At 41.0% G+C, this 18732-nt stretch overlaps 1 protein-coding gene across 3 annotated transcripts in view; it reads left to right on the forward strand.

Moving 5' to 3' along the window:
- The first annotated feature begins 8800 nt into the window (after positions 1 to 8800).
- Positions 8801 to 18732, forward strand: part of Ipp (IAP promoted placental gene) — a 35899-nt gene continuing 25967 nt past the window's right edge. For 2 of the 3 annotated variants that reach the window (XM_006502810.4, XM_006502811.4), the window contains exons 1-3: positions 8801 to 8939; positions 11811 to 12152; positions 16357 to 16788. In XM_006502810.4, the coding sequence (XP_006502873.1) occupies positions 11861 to 12152; positions 16357 to 16788 (724 nt within the window). In that variant the 5' untranslated portion in view covers positions 8801 to 8939; positions 11811 to 11860. The remainder of the gene's footprint in view (positions 8940 to 11810; positions 12153 to 16356; positions 16789 to 18732) is intronic. The other variant, NM_008389.3, reaches the window with a different exon arrangement.

Consider the following 18732-nt stretch of genomic DNA (forward strand, 5'->3'; position numbering starts at 1 on the left):
CTCCTGTCCATCTGTCTTCTGCAGGTTGTTTTCTCCTCTCTGGTACTTGGCCTTGAAATTTCAATCCATGGCTGGAGAGATGGCTCGGCAGTTAAGAGCACTCATAGCTCTTGCAAAGGACCTGGGTTCAATTCCCAGCACTCACATAGTGGTTCGCATTTATCTTAACTCCAGTTCCAGAGGACCCAGTGCCTTTTCTGACACCAAGTACTTACCTGATGCACAAACATACATGTGGTACACAGTCATACCTGCAGGTAAAACAGTAATATGCATAAAATAAAATAAATCTTAAATAAAGAAAATTCAATCCACCTTGTGTTATGGAGTTTGTGACCCCTGGGAAAAGACCATTGACTCAATCCAATTATAGTTAAAAGATTTATTGATTAGCTGCTATCAGGGTGAATAATCTCTGAGTCAAATTTGAGAATGCCAGGAAAGGGTATTATGGGGAAGGACTTTTAAAGGGAAAAACCATGTGAAGACCTTCAATGTCTATGCAAACAAATTAAACTGTTCTGTTCTGCCAAGTTTAACATTTATAGCAACTCAAAGCAATCTTTGGGTATCTGCATAAGCAAGTTACAGAATCAAAAAAAGTACTTAGTTTATATATATAATTGAACTATTTTAAAAATATTGTTTATGGGTTGCCTTGGTAGATAAAGGTGCTTGCCATCAAACCTGATGACCTTTGTCTCATCTGAGACCCACTAGAAGGAGAGAAGGTACTCCAAAGGCTGATCACACATGCTGTGATATGAGGACCACCCTCCACACACACACACACACACACACACCAAACAAGTATAGTTTTAAAAAATAAAATATATTGCTAATATATAATTTTCATTTTATAGTTTTTTATGCCTGACTTACACAAAATAAATATAGATGTAAATTTGGATGGCATTTAACATATCTTATTGATGGGGTGTAGAATAAGTCGGATGAGCCTAGACTCTGCTGTGTGTATACTTTTCCCTTCCTACTACCAAAAGCCTTCATGCTTTCCAGTGTGTTTAGAACAGTTGTTTTTGTCCTTAGCTGAAAAAATAGTAGAGTCACCTAGAAAGTGTTTTAGATGATAAATAATAGAGTGTGTCCCACTCTAAACAACTATAATCAGGTGATTCTAATAGGTAGCCAAGGCTGAGAACCAATGTTCATGCAGTTGAACTTGTTTGTCTTTGGAAAGTACTTGTCAGGAGAAAAAAGGCTCATTTGGTAAAATATCCTGTTTGGGGTGGATTTTCTGACAAAGCCCAATTTCCTGGAAGTACTGGAACTGACTTGTAGAGGAAATATAATCCAGAGCACAAAATAGCCAGCCAACATTCACCTTTCTCCTGTTAACCAAAATGAAACTATGACCATAAAGGTCAAACCCAGTCTTCCCTCTCCAGGCTGGTTCCGGGAGGGCTGAGGGGTAAGGAAAGTAGACACAGGGTGGACCGTGAACTTTGCATCCAGTTCTGCTCCAGTGTGCAAATGAGCCCCTTCTCTGGATGCTTTATTGCCTCACTTCTCCAGTGAGTACACAGTGACTCTGCAGAGCACTTCTGGGCTGAGCATCCAAAACAAACAGAAGGTACTGTGGATAACTTGCTGACTGTTCCTTTTCTTAAGCGTTTTTCTCTAGGACACCACTTCATTATTTCTTTTCCTCTCTGCATTTCAGGCTTACACACTTTTTTGGCTAATTCAAACAATTTTGCTCTGTCTCCAACTCTATATCTGATAGTTCTATAGCAAATTTCCATCCAAACTTGAAAGCAAGCTCTTTTATGTATAATTATTTTGGCTTTTTTTTAAAAAAAAAAAGACATTATTATTTTAATGTTGGTGCAGAAAGAACTCACTGGTTAGGAGCACTTACTGCCTTTGTTCCTCCCAAGGGCTAAGATTACAAATATGCACTATCATTTCCTGGGTTAAGTAAGCTTTTTTTTTTTTTCCATTAAGTTTTCTTCCAGACTTAACACTTCCAGCTCAAACTATTGCATTTCCGGAAAAATGAAAGAAAGAGAGAACTTCGCTTTTGATTAATATATTTTTACTCTAGCTTTTGTAAAATAGGTTAATCTGAAAGTATCTTAGGGTTCTACTGCTGTGAAGAGACACCATGACCAAGGCAACTCATATAAGGACAACATTTAATTGGGGCTGACTTACAGGTTCAGAGATTCAGTCCATTATCATCAAGGCAGGAGCGTGGCAGCATCCAGGCAGGCATAGTGCAGGATTTGCTGAGAGTTCTACATCTTCATTTGAAGGCTGCTAGCAGAATACTGTTTTCCAGGAAGTTTGGATGAGGGTTTTATAACCCACACCCACAGTGACACACCTACTCCAATAGGGCCACACCTACTCCAACAGAGCCACACCTTCTAATAGTGCCACTCTCTGGGCCCATCATATGCAAACCATCACAGAAAGTCTTTTGTTGAAGTTAGGTCCTGGTTCTTCCTCCCAGGCCCATGCTCCCAGATATAAGACTCAGACTCAAAATATATTTACAAATACCTTGGCCATATAGCTAGGCTCATCTCTGGCTAGAATAATAACTTAAGATAACCCATTTATTTTAATCTACATTTTCCCTTGTGTCTGATTACCTGGGCTCAAGATCATGAGTCGGTCTCCTCACATTTTCCCAGAGGGATCATCACATGTCTGACTCTATCCCAGAATTCTTTCTCCTCCTGGGTTTCACACCTTCTATTCCCTGCCTAAGCCATAATAGGCCATAGACTTTTTAGCGATGCATTCATACAAGATATAATATAGTCTCTCTACAGCCTGTACTCTCTTGTTAATATGGTCTTCCAAAAGCAATGGTTGTTTTATTTGCTTATTTTTGAGACAGGATCTTGTTGTGTATTGCAGGCTGGTACTGAACTTAGCATTCTCTGGCTAGTAAGCATTACAGGGACATGTCACCACACTCAACCCAAGAAATTATTATCCAAACTGGTTACTACCAACCCAGAATCTTCTAAACAAAATATATATTCTAACTCTAGCAATTAGTCCCCTGTAGTGCCCAACTCTACACACCATTTTCCATTATAAAACATTTTTGACCAATGGTTGATTTCAGGCATGAGACTTCAAGAAACCGCAAGGTGAACCTGAAATATCTTTTTTTTTCTTTTTCCAATTTTATATTAGGTATTTTCTTCATTTACATTTCAAATGCTATCCCGAGAGTCCCCTATACCCTTCCCTAAGCCTGCTCCCCTACCTACCCACTCCCACTTCTTGGCCCTGGCGTTCCCCTGTACTGAGGCATATAAAGTTTGCAAGACCAAGAGGCCTCTCTTCCTAATGATGGCCGACTAGGCCATCTTCTGCTACATATGCAGCTAGAGACATGAGCTCTGGGGATACTGGTTAGTTCATATTGTTGTCCACCTATAGGGTTGCAGATCCCTTCATAAGGCCCTCAATGGAAGAGCTAGAGAAAGTACCCAAGGAACTGAAATATCTTTTAAGTGTTGATTTTCATTTTTGTTTTTAAATTTTGTGAGGAGCAGGTGTGGCAACAGTCCCAAGATGGCTCCCGGGACTGCTGCTAAGTCTTATGACTTGCACCTGACTTCCTCATACACCTGAAAATAGCCACGACCATCATGAGAGCTGCGCAGGTGCACCATGATGCTGGTGGTGTAAACAAGTCCATATTTGGTGGAGATGTGCCCCTGCCACCCTGATTGGCTGAAGCTGTGTGCCTGGTGAGGTGACATGGCCTGCTGTGAGTGGATGGGGGCTGAGAGTATATAAGAATGAGAGGCCCGGGGTTCGGGGGAGAAAAAGATGAAGCAAGAGAGATGAAGACTGAAGCTTGCTGAATAAACTGCTGTTAGAAGAACTGGTGGTCGTGTCGTTCTTGCTTGTTGAGAGCAGACGTGACAAAATTTGTCCTTTTAGATTTATTTTTTATATTTATGAATGTTTTACCTGCTTAGATGTCTGTGTATCACATGCATGCCTGGCACCCTTGGAAAAGAGGATTTAGGGTCCCCTGGAACTAAAGTTATAGATGATTGTGAGCTACCATGTGGGTCCTGGGAACTGAACCTTGGTACTCAACAAGAACAAATACTCTCAATTGCTGAGTCATCTCTCCAGGCCTTTATTTTCGTGTGTGTGTGTGTGTGTCCGAGGAGGCCAGAAATGGGAGTGGATCTCCTATCGCTGAAGTTGCAGGTAATTGTAAGCTACCTGGCATAGGTTCTGGGAACTGATTCAGGATCTCTGAAAGATCAACAAATATTCTTAACCACTGGACCACCTCTCTGGCACCCTGAAATATCTTTTTATGCTCCAAAGCCATTGCTGGTATTAAACCAAAATGATAGAACAGACAACCAAAAAGAAATTCCCACTCTCAAAGATGTGGTATTAATCGCTGTTGCATCTCTGGAACAGAACCATTAAGGAAGAAGGCGTTTATTTTGGCCCACAGTTGTAGAGGTGAGGAAGGTATGGAAGAAGGCCCCTGTGGTGGTAGGAACATGTGACAAAGACTTCTCATATGTTGGTAAATCAAGAAGCAGAGAACACAGACCAAAACAGCCTTCTAGGCCTGCCCCTAGTGCTCTACTTCTTTGAAGACCTCAAGTCCCAAAGGTTCTACAGTCTCTGAAAACAGCACCATTGTCTGGGGACGAAACATCAAACATGTTGTACAGTACTATCCTCCAAGTGGAACAGCTACTATCTTACAATACCAGTTGTGTCCAAGTGGGGAAAAAAGAAAAGAAAGAGAAAGAAAAGACATGGAGGAATTCTCTGGAGAGAACCATCTTACCATCTCTTCCAACAAACCAGTAAACAACACCCTGCCATGGCCTCTGCATCAGCTCCTGCCTCAAGGTTTCTGCCCTGCTGGAGTTCCTGCCCTCACCGCCTTTGATGAACTGTTATATGGAACTGTGAGTGAAATAAACCCTTCCTTTCCCAATTTGGTTTTGGTCATGGTGCTTCACTGAAGAAACAGTAGCCCCAAGACAATAAGTTTCCTGAAGGAAAATCTGGTTGAGAACGTGTGGCGATAGCTCTGGGAGAGACACCATAATTTAAATGAGATTAACAGGATGTTCTCACTGCAAAGGTGAAATCTGAAGAAACAGATCTGAAGAGAACCAAAGGATAGATTGCAAAAGAACAGTCTAGAGTGCAAGATGCCAAACGGGAGTATGCTTGCTCATAGCACAGGGAAAAAATACCAACAAGAAAGCTAGAAAGGCCTGGGCAGAATGAAGGCAGGGGAGAAAGAGCCACAGATGCAAGCATAGGGAGTGATAGGGGAGGGGCCCTACAGAGCCTTAAACATCTGTTTTAGGCTTTATTTACTCGCTACTTACATACTTTTGTATGACCGATTTGACTATATGTATGTATGTGCATGATGTGTGTTCTTGTTGGATCCCCTGAATGTGGGGTTACAGATGGCTATGAAGCACCGTGTGGACGTGAGGAATTGAACCTAGGTCTTCTGCAAGATAGCTCTTTTTTTTTTTTTTTTCTTTTTAGGTTTCTCTAGACAGTGTTTCTCTGTCCAACAGCCTGGCTGTCCTGAAGCTTGCTTTGTAGACCAGGCTAGCCTCAAACACACAGTGATCCACCTGCTTCTGCCTCCGGAATGCTGATCTCTCTCTGGCTTCCCCCCCCCCCCCCAGAGTCTGTTTTTCACTGGGAGAAAGTGACTTTTGCTCTAAATGAAATGGAAAATTCTGAGCACAGGAATAACATAATCTAGCATTAAAAGATACAGCAGCTTTTATTGAGCTATAATTCACATGCCATAACATTTACTCTCTTATGGTAGGCATACAATCCAGTGATTTTTTTTTAACTCTGCTTATGTAGTCTTACAACTGTCACCACTACCTAATTTTAGAATGTCTTCACTATACCAAAAGAAGTCACTATACTCTTTAGAAGTCACTCTTTTGCTCAGTCCTTTATAACTGCAAATTTAATGTCTGTTTCTGTCCATTTGCCAAGTCTAAATATTTCATAGAAATGTAATTATGCAATGTATGTTTTTTCATGTTGGGCTTCTCATAGCGCATAAAGTTTTCATACATATTGTAGCATGTACCAGTCCTCCCTCCTTTTTTTTAATTTGACAAACCCTACTAGAAGAAAAAAACGTTGCAAATAAGCATCACATATTAGAATCAACCAGACCCAGAGCCCAATACCTCAATGACTTCCCTACGGTTAGAGACACCTTCCTGTGGCTGGGGAGCTTCGCATGGAGTTGACACTTGCACTATCGAATGTATGTTTCTGCTGCCATCGTCTGCCAAAGATGAAAAAAAAATCCACTGCAGAATTAGAACTAGGAAAACAACTAGCTTTGTGTCCTCTGGAGTAACTCATGATCACTGAGTCCTTCCTTATCCCCTGATCCTTAGTGTCTTTATTCTCTTGTCTATATATTTATACTGTATCCCTACATACAGTTTTTACATATAAGATAAATTGTTGGCTAGATTCTGCACATGAGGGAAAACATATTCCTTTCTGAGATTGCGTGACATTGCTTAATATTATACACTCTAAATCTATCCATTTCCTGCAAATTTTGTAATTGCATTCTTCTTTAGAGCTGAATAAGATTCCATTTTATGTATATAGAAATTTTTCATTATTCATTCATCTGTTGACCCTCAAGGTTGGTTCTGGCATTTTTTTCTCTAGTAAATAGAGCACAACTTTATCTTTTATTGTCAAATCATTCTCTGTTTTATGCACACACATTTGTTCCCATTTAGTTCATTCATTCATCAGTTGATAGTCATTGAGGCTATTCCCATGTGGTGGCTATGAATAATGGTGATCAACTTATACCATTCTTATAAACAAGTTTTTGCATGATCATCTGTTTTCATTTCTCTAGGATATATATCTGCAGGGATTCAGTTATTAGATTGCATGGTAACTTTATATTTAACCCTTTGAGGAGCTGCCAGAGAATTTACATAGTAACTGCACCATTTTAGAATCTCATCAGGCATTGTAGGAATGTTGTATTTTCTAAGAACCTGGAATATCTAAATAAATGTGTTAAAAGAGACAAAAGTGCCTTGGTATCACTAAAATGTAATGTTTTGGTATTTTTCTTCTAAATTATTTTTAGATTTATTTATTTTATGTGTATAAGTACACTGTAACTGTACAGATGGTTGTGAGCCTTCATGTGGTTGTTGGGAATTGAATCTTAGGACCTCTGCTCACTCCAGTCAACCCTGCTTGGTCAGTCCCTGCTCTCTCCAGCCCAAAGATTTATTTATTATTATACATAAGTACACTGTGGCTGTCTTCAGACACACCAGAAGAGGGCGTCAGATCTCATTAGAGGTGGTTGTGAGTCACCATGTGGTTGCTGGGATTTGAACTCAGGACCCACTGAGCCATCTCGGCAGCCCTCTAAATTTTTATTCTTATTTTATGAGCATTGGTGTTTTGCCTGCTTGTATGTCTGTGTGAGGCTGTGTGATCCTCTGGAACTGGTGTGAGCTGCCGTGTAGTTGCTGAGAACTAACCCAGTTCCTCTAGAAGAGCAGCCAGTGCTCTTAATCGTTTGAGCCATCTCTCTTTTTTTTCTTCCACCATAAAATAGCTTAGTCAATAGAAAATCTTCATGGAACTAGCCTTCCAGTATTGGTCAGTGATTGCTGAGCCTTGCACCAGACAGGGGTCCAGTAATTCCTTTTACTCTTTTCTAAATTTCTGCCACTTTTTGCAGATTTTTTTTTGCACTTTTCATAATGAAATGTAAAGTAGAAATTGAAGATGTGGAGTAAATGTAAGCATAGTCTTGTGAAATTTTTGTCTTAGCTATACATCTGAATATGCAAATACATGGTATGTGTTTGATGTAAAATATTTTTGTACACTATGGGTCAGGAACATAAAGTTTGAGGGTTGGAGAGATGATGTGGCTAAGAGAGCACACTACTTGTTATTTTTGAGAAAGGGTCTCTCTACATAGCCCCAGCTATCCTGAAATTCACTAAGTAGACTGGACTGGCCAGGTACACAACAGAAATCCTCCTGTCTCTGCCTTCCCAGTGCTGGGATGATAGATGTGCACCACAACTCCTGGCAAAGAGTCCACTTCCCTCAAGGAGGACCTGAGCTGTTCCCAGCCTGTAATTCCAGCATCAGGGGGAACTACCACCATCTTCTGACCTTCATGGGCACAGCCTTTACATATACAAACCTATGGTTAGAGGCACACATTTAAAAAATAAAATCTCAGTCGGGCATGGTGGTGCACACCTTTAATCCCAGAATTGGGAAGCAGCGGCAGGTGTATCTCTAAATTCGAGGCCAGCCTGGTCTACAGAGTGAGTTGTAGGACAGCTAGGCCTACACGGAAAACCCTGGGGTGGGGCGGGGAGACTATAAAAAAGTTTGGACGTTGCTAATGCACCAGGACACATTATGATGCTCTACACTGAAAAAGAAGTGGGCATTTTGATTCTTGACTTCAAAGTAGGCAGGAGTGTATCAAAATTGAGGTTCAGGAAATGATCTAAGGAAGGTGGTAGAGAAGCACGGTGCACGTGATTTTCCTCGACGCTGAGATCAGTACCTGGCCTGGGACACTTGAAGAATTGAAGATGTGCATGGAGCGGAATAGGGAAGTCCACTAGCCCAAGGCAGGGGAGAGGTTTTTAAGAACCTGCCTCCGCGGCCAGCAAGCGGCTACCCAGGTTTACCCAGCGACGCCGGTGGCTGTGAGGAGGCGGGGCCAGAAGCGGAGCACGCGCAGTAGAAGGTTCCCGCATCAGCGCCGAAGCTGCGCCTTCAGCACTCGCAGTCACCTGTCACCAAAGACTGTCCCCGCCCCCTCCGCTGCCTGCCTGCGCGCGCAGAGCACCGGAGGGCGCCGGCGGGAAGGGACGCGGCGGGTAAGCGAGGCCTGCGTGCGGTCTGTGTTTCTCACAGGGTTGGGAACTTCCTCATGTCCAGCTCTCCAGACCGGGAAGAGCGAGTGATTGGAGCTTTGGAACGCACCGTTCCTCCGCTTTCGTCCTGTCGCCTCCGGAGGCGCTCTGACCGTCCGTGTGTTTTTAGCGTCCCGGAGCTTCCCAGTCTCACGGCGCCTTGGCCTCTGCTCTCCCAGCACCCACTGGGGAAACCGAAGGCCGGACCCTGTCCCTGACTTCTGCCGGCTCCAGTCTGAAATTCCTTACCGGCTCCAGTCTGAAATTCCTTACCGGCTCGCGCTGTCAGTAGCACAGAGTTGGTTTTCTTCCTCTAGTGTCTACCAGTTTAGGCAGAGTTCTAGTTACAGCCTCCAACTCAAGCACAAAGAGTCTCAGTTGTTTTGATGCTCAGCTGGAGCTCTGGCCCTCTAACTGAATTAACTTTCAGATGCTCTTCAGCGGGAAATCCAGGCCATCAAAGCATAGGTCCTCTTTAGTCCCTCCGATTATCTCCATCGTTAGCCAGTAAACTGTATGGAAGCATAGTTCTTAGCTCCCTATGCACTAATCCCAGGTCTTCACTTTTCATGTTTGTACGAACAAGCATTTCCCAAGCCACAGTTTAGGATGAGGTGCTCCACTGGCAGTGGAATGCCATCAACATTTACTGAGAAGGATGACAACAAACATTCTGGCTCTCTACTGTCAAAGTGAATATTAAGTGAATTGTTTGTTGTAACAGGAGGCATTTGACTTGTGGCTGTGCTTTAATACCTTGAGTAAGAGAGAAATGGAGGTAGCCTAGAATCACACCGCGAGGGTTCAGAATCTGCTGCCAGGGAGAATACAGAGCAGCAACAAGTCTGACAGCCACGCCATGTATAATAACATCTATAGGTCGAATTTCCACATAGAGGGAAATAGATTGTATTTATGTGCCACTTGTTTGTAAGATGCATTGTGTGCATGCTGAAGTAAATTTTAGCGGCTTCCTTTAAAACTCCCAAAATTAGTGTCTATATAGTCATGATTATCAGATTATTATTATGACAAGGTCTTACTATGCAGTCTTGGCTGGCTTGGAGCTAAGAGATCTGCCTGCCTCTGCACCACCACACCCACCTTCAGATCATTTTTACTGATAATTTTGACTGAATGCTATATACTGAATTTTTTAAAAATATCAGCTTACAACAGTTCTGTCATTTTGATTACTGGTTTTCTTTGGTGCCTGAATTACAAAACCTTAATCATTTTACATTTCCTCTGCTTCATCGTCGATCTTATATTGCAAGGACTTGTGGTTTCTTCAGTAACTTGAATTTATCCCTTTGATTCTCATAGCAAGTTGCCATGTTTCTTAGCTTCAACTTTTTTTTGGGAAATAAGAAATAATGAAAGTGTTGGATTTTTGTTATCTTCTATTTCATGCCTACTTGAAGAACCCAAGCGTTCTGAAATGACTGTTGACATGTTTGTTTTTGTTAAACCTGCAAAGACTCAGATCCCAGTTTCTGTAGCTGGGTTCCATTCTCTACAACCTAGTCTGATAACTTCTGTGGAATAGAATATGGCAGGAGCAACCCCAGGCATAGATGAAATAAACCCAAGACTGTTGGTATACTAATGCTGGGGAAACTTTAGTAGTTTCCTTCTCTGTGGCTTTAGAGATTATATTTTCTTCTCATAAAAATTATAATTGAGAGTGAGGCATGGTTGTTTAATCTCAACACTCAGAAGGCAGAGGCAGATAGATCTTCTTGAATTTGAGGGCAACTTGGTCTACATGGTGAGTTCCAGTCTGGCTAAGGCTGTATAGTGGTACCATGTCTTAAAAAAACAAAAGCAAACAAACAAGCCAAAAACTACTATTGGCATAAATTTGTGAAGAAGCTAGCAATTGAGGCAGATAATGGTGGCACGTGCCTGCAATCCCAGCAGTGATGGAAGGCAGAAGGATCATTACAAGTTTAAGACCATTATCTCAAAACAGAACCCCAAGCCTTTCATTATTTATTTCACAAACATTCGAAATGCTGATTTATGTTAGAGACTGATGCTGTAGCAGTAGGCGCTAGTTCCTTCCATAAAGGAACAATTTTTCAGTAACTGTGTGTGCATGTATGAGCTTGGATAGATGTGGTTGAATGTGATATAGACTATACCGTAGGTAAGGTTAGAGTGGCCAACAAGTCTCGAGGAGAAAGAAGAAAAGGTGTGGAAACAAAGATCCACAAAGGCTCTCTATGTTAAAGGAAACATACAGGTGGAAAGATTTTTGGGTTTTTTTTTTTTTTTTTTTTTTTTTGGTTTTTCGAGACAGGGTTTCTCTGTATAGCTCTGGCTGTCCTGGAATTCACTTTGTAGACCAGCCTGGCCTCGAACTCAGAAATCCACCTGCCTCTGCCTCCCAAGTGCTGGGATTAAAGGCGTGCACCACCACGCCCAGCCCAGATGGGAAGATTTTAACCAGACATTTGGGCTGGTCACAGTTGATTTTTAGAAGTTCATCCTGCCTAAGATGTCTCCCTCCTAACTGTAGTGATACAACTCTTTTCTGCCTTTACACCTTATTTTCTTTATCTAAGGAGGGTTTCTGGCCGTTCTTCATACCTTACTGCTGTTTATCTTTTAGTGCTCATTTCTTCTGTGGAGCTTCCTTTGGCTTATTATTGATTATTTCTTCTACTATCCAAGAGCATATTAGAAGTCCTACCATGTAGTGTGGCCCTTATTTGTTTGGTGTGTGTTCTATGATCCTAGATAAATTATAGAGAACGTTTCGTCTATGTGTGAAGAGAAACTATATTAACAAAGAGAGACGTTGTGTACTCTTTGTGCTTTGTTTCTCAGGACAGAAGCAGATAATGGGCAACAGTGTCTTTCATTAATCTGTGATCACCATGTCTAAGGAGGAGTGCCCCAAGGCTGCTGACAATTCATTCTCCTCTGACAAACATGCCCAGCTCATCTTGGCGCAGATGAACAAAATGAGAAGTGGACAGCATTTCTGTGATGTGCAGCTCCAGGTGGGGAAGGAAACCTTCCAAGTCCATCGGCTGGTCCTGGCCGCCAGCAGTCCGTACTTTGCAGCTTTGTTCACTGGAGGAATGAAAGAGTCTTCAAAAGATGTTGTACAGATTCTAGGAGTTGAAGCTGGAATCTTTCAGTTACTTCTAGATTTCATTTATACAGGTATATCCATGTATTGGTTTTCTGTTGCTGTGATAAAATATCATGACCAAAATAACTTATCTAATCTTATTTATTTTTAAAGTTGTACTTATTTTTTTATGTGAATGGGTGTTTTTTTTAAAGGACTTATTTATTTTATGTATGTAAGTACACTGTAGCTGTACACAGTACAGATGAGCCTTCATGTAGTAGTTGGGAATTCAATTTTAAGACCTCTGCTTGTTTCGGTTGGCTCCGCTCGCTCGCTCTGGTCAACCCCGCTTGCTCCATCCCAAAGATTTATTTATTATTAAGTATAGTGTAGCTGACTTCAGTCACCCCAGAAGGGGGCGTCAGATCTCATTATGGATGGTTGTGAGCCACCAAGTAGTTGCTGGGATTTGAACTCAGGACCTTCGAAAGAGCAGTCAGTGCTCTTAGCGCTGAGCCATCTCGCCAGCCTGTGAACGAGTGTTTTGTTGGCATGTGTATACACATACTTGCATGCAGTACTTATGGAGATAAGAGGGCATTGGATCCCTAGAACCAGAGTTACAGATGCTTATGAGCCACTGTGTTTGTGGGAACTGAAGACACGGCCTCAGGAAATGCAGCAGCAAGTGCTTTTAACTTTGGAGCTCTCTCTCCAGCCCTCAATTACTCTTATAGTTAGGGGGGGAACAATGAAACAAATCCTTTATTTGGTCTAGTTTTGAGAATATATTATGTTCTCCTTAAGAAATTGTGTATTGGAGTCTGGTGAGATGACTCAGTGGGTAAAGGTGATTGCTACCAAGCCTCGGGACCTGAGTTCAATCTCTTAAACCCCCAGAATGGAAGAAAAGATCTGACTCCAGGAAGCTGTTCTCTGACCTCCATGCATGACATGGTGATAATGGGTATTTACACACAGACACACATGGATAATGTAAAAAAAAAAAAAAAATAGAAAGAAACTACTTGGGGGAAATTATTACGGGACTCAGTAAAGTGTTTTGGTTTTTTAATGCGTGGTATTAGAGGCTGGAAAAATGGCTCTGTGGTTAAGAGTATTCATTGTTCTTTCAGAAGATCCAGGTTTGGTTCCCAACACCTGCTCGAAAACCAACTGTAGTACTAGTTCCAGGGGACCCAATGACCTCTTCTGACCTCCACCTGTCATATATCTCCTTGCTGGATCATATGATCCTAAACTTTTAAAACTCAATTTGTTTGTTTGTTTTACTTTATTTATTTTTATTTTATATGCATTGGTGTTTTGCCTGCATGTATGTCTGTGCGAGGGTGTCCAATCCTAGAGTTACAGATAGGAGCTGTCATGTAAGTTCTGAGAGTAGAACCCGGGTCTTCTGGAAGAGCATTCATTGCTTCAACTGTTGAGACATCTCTCCAGCCCCTTAAAGCTCAATTTGTATTCCATATTCTTCCTATTTCTTTAATCTCTTTGACCATTCACTCATAAATAATTTTTTGAACATCCATTTGGACTAGATCATTGGGAGTAGAGAAGACAAATCATGCATACACAAACTTTAATATACATACATACATATATGTGTGCATGTGTATGTATACACACATATATAGTTTTTTCTAAACAGAGTCTCACTATGTAGCTTTGGTTATCCTGGAACTCACTTTGTAGTCCAGGCTGGCCTTGAATTCACAAAGATCTCCCTGTCTCTGCCTTCCAAGCACTGGGTTAAAGGCCATCTTAAACTTTATAAGTAGAACCAGGAAAATAAATTAGGGACAAATAGCTTAGTACAATGATAGTTATAAAAGGGGTAAGGTGGCTGGGCATGGTGGCACAGGCCTTTATTCCCAGCTCTCAGGAGGCAGAGGCAGGCGAATTTCTGAGTTCCAGGCCAGCCTGGTCTATAAAGTGAGTTCCAGGACAGCCAGGGCTATACAGAGAAACCCTGTATCAAAAAACAAAACAAAACAAACAAACAAAACAAAACAAAACAAAAATAAAAAAGGGGGTAAGGTGATCGTTGTAAAAGGCTGGGGTGACCAGGCATAGTGGTGCACACATCCCAGCACTCAGGAAGCAGGGATGGGAGGTCTCTCGAGTTTAAGGGCAGCCTGGTCCATATAACAAGGTTTAGATCAGCCAGGGCTATACAATAAAACAATATCTAAAGAAATAAAATTTTAAAAATTACAGCCGGGCGTGGTGGCGCACGCCTTTAATCCCAGCACTCGGGAGGCAGAGGCAGGCGGATTTCTGAGTTTGAGGCCAGCCTGGTCTACAGAGTGAGTTCCAGGACAGCCAGGGCTATAAAGAGAAACCCTGTCTCGAAAAACCAAAACAAACAAAAAAACCCCAAGAAACAAAAACAAAAACAAAAAAAATAAAGGCTAAGTGTATAGCTCAGCGGTAGAGTAATTATCTATTATGTGCAAGACTCTAGGTTATCCCTCGACCCCTAAAAGGGATAAAAGTATAAGACTGAATGAAAAGTTTGTTAGGTAAGAGACTTATAGTGCTTCTGCTACCTTAAATAGAATTAGCTATTTCATATCCTCCAAACGTTACTACTTAAACTATGAAAGTGAAGCCAAGCATGGTGGCACATAATTATAATCCCATCAGTTGGGAGGTAGAGGCAGAAAAGTCAGGAATTTAAGGTCCGCCTCAGCACAGAGACCCTGTCTTAGAAAAAAATAAAATGAAAATGAAGTCTTGGAAGAAATTCAAGTATTTAGTTCAAATATTTAGTAGTTCCTCCTATGCTATAGATTCTTCTTTATGCTTCATAGTAAAAAAAAAAAAAAAAAAAAAAAAAACTAACACCGGAACTAGAGACATGGCTCAGCAGTTAAGAACACTGACTGCTTTACCAGAGGTCCTGAGTTCAATTCCCAGCAACCACGTGGCTCACAACTGTCTATAACGACATCTGATGCTCTCCTCTGGCATGCAGGTATACATACAGATAGAATACTCATATACATAAATGAATAAATCTTTTATAAAAAAACTAACATTGTATGATATATCATAGATGAATATAGTAAACCTGCTTTGTTCCCCTTCCCAATACTTCAGTTAACTTATTACATGCATATAATCTATATTAAAAATGTGACTTTTACCTGGATGTAGTGTGCACTGCTTTAATCCCAGCATCCTTGAAGAAGAGACAAGAAGACTGAAAGTTGCTGGGCAGTGGTGGTGGCTGCCTTTAATCCCAGCACTTGGGAGGCAGAGGCAGGCAGATTTCTGAGTTTGAGGCCAGCCTGGTCTACAGAGTGAGTTCCAGGAGAGCCAGGGCTACACAGAGAAACCCTGTCTCGAAAAAACAACAAACAAACAAACAAAACAACAAAAAAGAAGAAGAAAGTCAGCTTGCTTGCTCTATATACTAAGACTTAGTCTCAAGAAGTAAAGTGTTAGCTTTAAGGTCAGACTAATCCACAACTTGTTCAGCCATACAATTTTTTCAAAACATTTTTTGAAGAAGTATTCATTTTTATGCTCTGTGTATGAGTTTTTCCCTGCATGTATGTATGTGCATTACATGTGTGCAGTGCCTGCAGTGGCCAAAAGGGCTTTGGATTCTCATGGGAACTGGAGTTGTTATATCAGTCACTGTGAGTCCTCCCATAGTTTCTGTGTCTTTGCAAGAACGTCAAGTGCTCTGAACTGCTTACTCTCTCTCTAGCCTGTCAGTCATAGCAGTTTGATAAGGATTATTTAAATTTCCTCATTCTTGGTCAGGGAGTAGTGGTGGATGCTTTTAGTCCCAGCACCTGGGAGGCAGGTGGATCTCAACCTGGTCTACACAGTGAGTTCCTTAATACAATAATAAGAAAATTGATATCTACTAAGTAGGAGTGTAGTGAGTGTTAAATGAGTGTAAAGCAATTAAAACAGTGTCTGGCTTATCATAGTTGTCCCATAAGTGTTGTTGTATTTTGTTTTGTTTGAGATAAGGCTTCATTATGAAGAACTCACTATGTAGCTTAGGCTGGCCTTGAGGTCACTGAGATCCTCCTGTGTCTGCCCCCTGAGTGCGGAGATTGAAGACATGTGCCACCAAGCTAGGCCTAGTTGTTCCAAAAATGCTAACTAAGTATCATTGTCGTTTAAATTTTGATTTTTCCCCATATATTCTGTTTTCTTAGTTTCTACTCTGCAAAATTTGTTAAAGTCAAGTAAAATATTAAGCCAAATGTTTTGATTTATTGGTTTTTTTTTTATCTTTCTATTCCCTAGGAGTAGTGAACATAGCTGTGACTAATGTCCAGGAGTTGATTGTTGCAGCAGACATGCTACAGTTGACTGAAGTTGTTAATCTTTGCTGTGATTTTCTGAAAGGACAAATTGATCCACAGAACTGCATTGGACTCTTTCAGTTCTCTGAGCAAATTGCCTGCCATGATCTTTTGGAATTTACAGAAAATTATATTCATGTCCATTTCTTGGAGGTTCATACTGGGGAAGAGTTCCTCGGGCTTACAAAAGATCAGCTGATCAAAATTTTACGAAGTGAAGAGCTTAGCATTGAAGATGAATACCAAGTCTTCTTAGCTGCAATGCAGTGGATTCTTAAAGACCTGGGAAAGAGAAGAAAACATGTGGTGGAAGTATTAGATCCAGTTCGATTCCCCTTGTTACCATCTCAGAGGCTTTTAAAGTACATAGAAGGTAACTCTTTAGTGTATATCAAACTAGCTAGTTGATCTCTGAGATCTGTTTCTCTGTGTGTGTGTGTGTGTGTGTGTGTGTGTGTGTGTGTGTGTGTGTGTGTACGCACACATGCATACACAGATATATATATATATAAAGAAGGTGTGTGTGTTCAAGCACTTAAAGGCTAGAAGTTGACTTGAGGGTTCTTCCTCAGTTGTTCCTCCCCTTGTGTTTTAAGACAGGCTATCTCATTGAACTGGGAGCTTGCTGATTTATCTAGACTGGCTAGCTAACAAGCCCCAGGGATCTTACTGTCTCCACCTCCCCAGTTCTAGGATTTCAGGCTCATACCACCATGATGGAAATTTTCACATAGGTGATAGGATCAAATTTTGGTCCGAATACTTGGGTCAGAAGTCATTGAACAGCTGATACAGTGTTAGAGCTTCTGTGTCAACTTTGAATTATCCTCAGGTTCTAAGCATTTTCCTCTTTGTTTTTTAATTGTTGGGGATTTCTTGTTTTAAGGAGTAGTCTAGGCTAGCTCAGATTCACAATCTTCCTGGTATGTACTACCACAACCAGAGGGACTTCTAGTTCTGAATTAACAACAGCAGAAAGGTGCACACACACACACACACACACACACACACAATTAAAAAATAAATAGATAAATTGTGGTTTGATTTTCAAGACCCCATTTTTCTGTGTAGCCCTGGCTGTCCTGGAGCTCACTATGGAGACCAGGCTGGCATCAGACCCAAAGATCCGCCTCCCTCTGACTCCCAAGTGCTGGGATTAAAGGTGTGTGCCACCACTGCCAAGCCACCTTACTGTTTTTTGTGGTTTTCGTTTTTTTTTTAATTTGAAGGACAAAAGGTGAATAACATTAAAAATAAAATTATAGTTTCAGTTGTAAACAGTGTCAATTCTCTGCTAAGAAAACTTGTGCACTTAGGATTTTTACTTTTCTTTCCATCTCCTTTTTCTGTCAAAGTCCTCAAGGTTTATAGCCATTACATTTATGTTTGTAGCCGTGAGTCCCTCGGCTCTTTGCCTTTATCTCTCTATTCAGAGGATTTTTATGCTAACAGATGGTTTTCAGCTGAAGTCTGTATGTTTAAGACAGGATCTCCTGTGGCTGGAGTGGGTCAGTAACTCAATATATAACCAAGAGTGACCTCACTTCTGTTGTTGCTGACTCTTTTTTCTCACAAGAGCTGGATTACAGCCATGTGATCACATACCCAGCTTCAAGTATGGTTTTTTTATACTTTTTTTTTTTTTTTGGGACAGGGTTTCTCTGTGTAGCCCTGGCTGTCCTGGAACTCACAATGTAGACCAGGCTGGCCTTCAGAAATCCGTCTTCTGAAAACAGCTACAGTGTATTTGCATATAATAAAAAAAATCTTAAAAAAGAAAAAGAAAAAAAAAAGAATTGTGTGGAGTCTTTCTTTCCACCTGAAGGTTCTAAGGATTGAACTTGGGTCTTCGGATTTGATGGTAAAACGCTTTGACCCAGAGTGATCACAGCAGCAGTAAAACAGCTTGTGTTTATTTTCAGGGATTCTTTCTTTCTAGTTGAATGCCTTAGGAATTCTTTCATTATTCTTGATTTCTGTTGTTGTTGTTGTTACTTTGTTTTGAACTTTGCTATTTCTTTAGTTAGATTCTATCATATTTTCTCTCTTTTTGAAAGTTCTTCTGAGTATGAGGGTGCATGTCTGTAATCCTAGTACTCAAGTGGCAAAAACAGGAGGACCTCTGCGAATTTGAGGACAGCCTAGACTGCATAGTCAGTGCTAGGCCAACCTGGACTAAAGAGTGAGGCCCTGTCTAAAAATAAATACATAAATAAATAAGTTTAATTCCCCTTCAGTCTGATAAAGGTTTTTATGTGCAATTTCTGAAATATACCACTCGACAATCATCTTGTTTTAAACTGTCGTGTGTGTGTGT

Source organism: Mus musculus, chromosome 4 (genome assembly GCF_000001635.26).
Source record: "Mus musculus strain C57BL/6J chromosome 4, GRCm38.p6 C57BL/6J".
Classification (NCBI taxonomy): domain Eukaryota; kingdom Metazoa; phylum Chordata; class Mammalia; order Rodentia; family Muridae; genus Mus; species Mus musculus.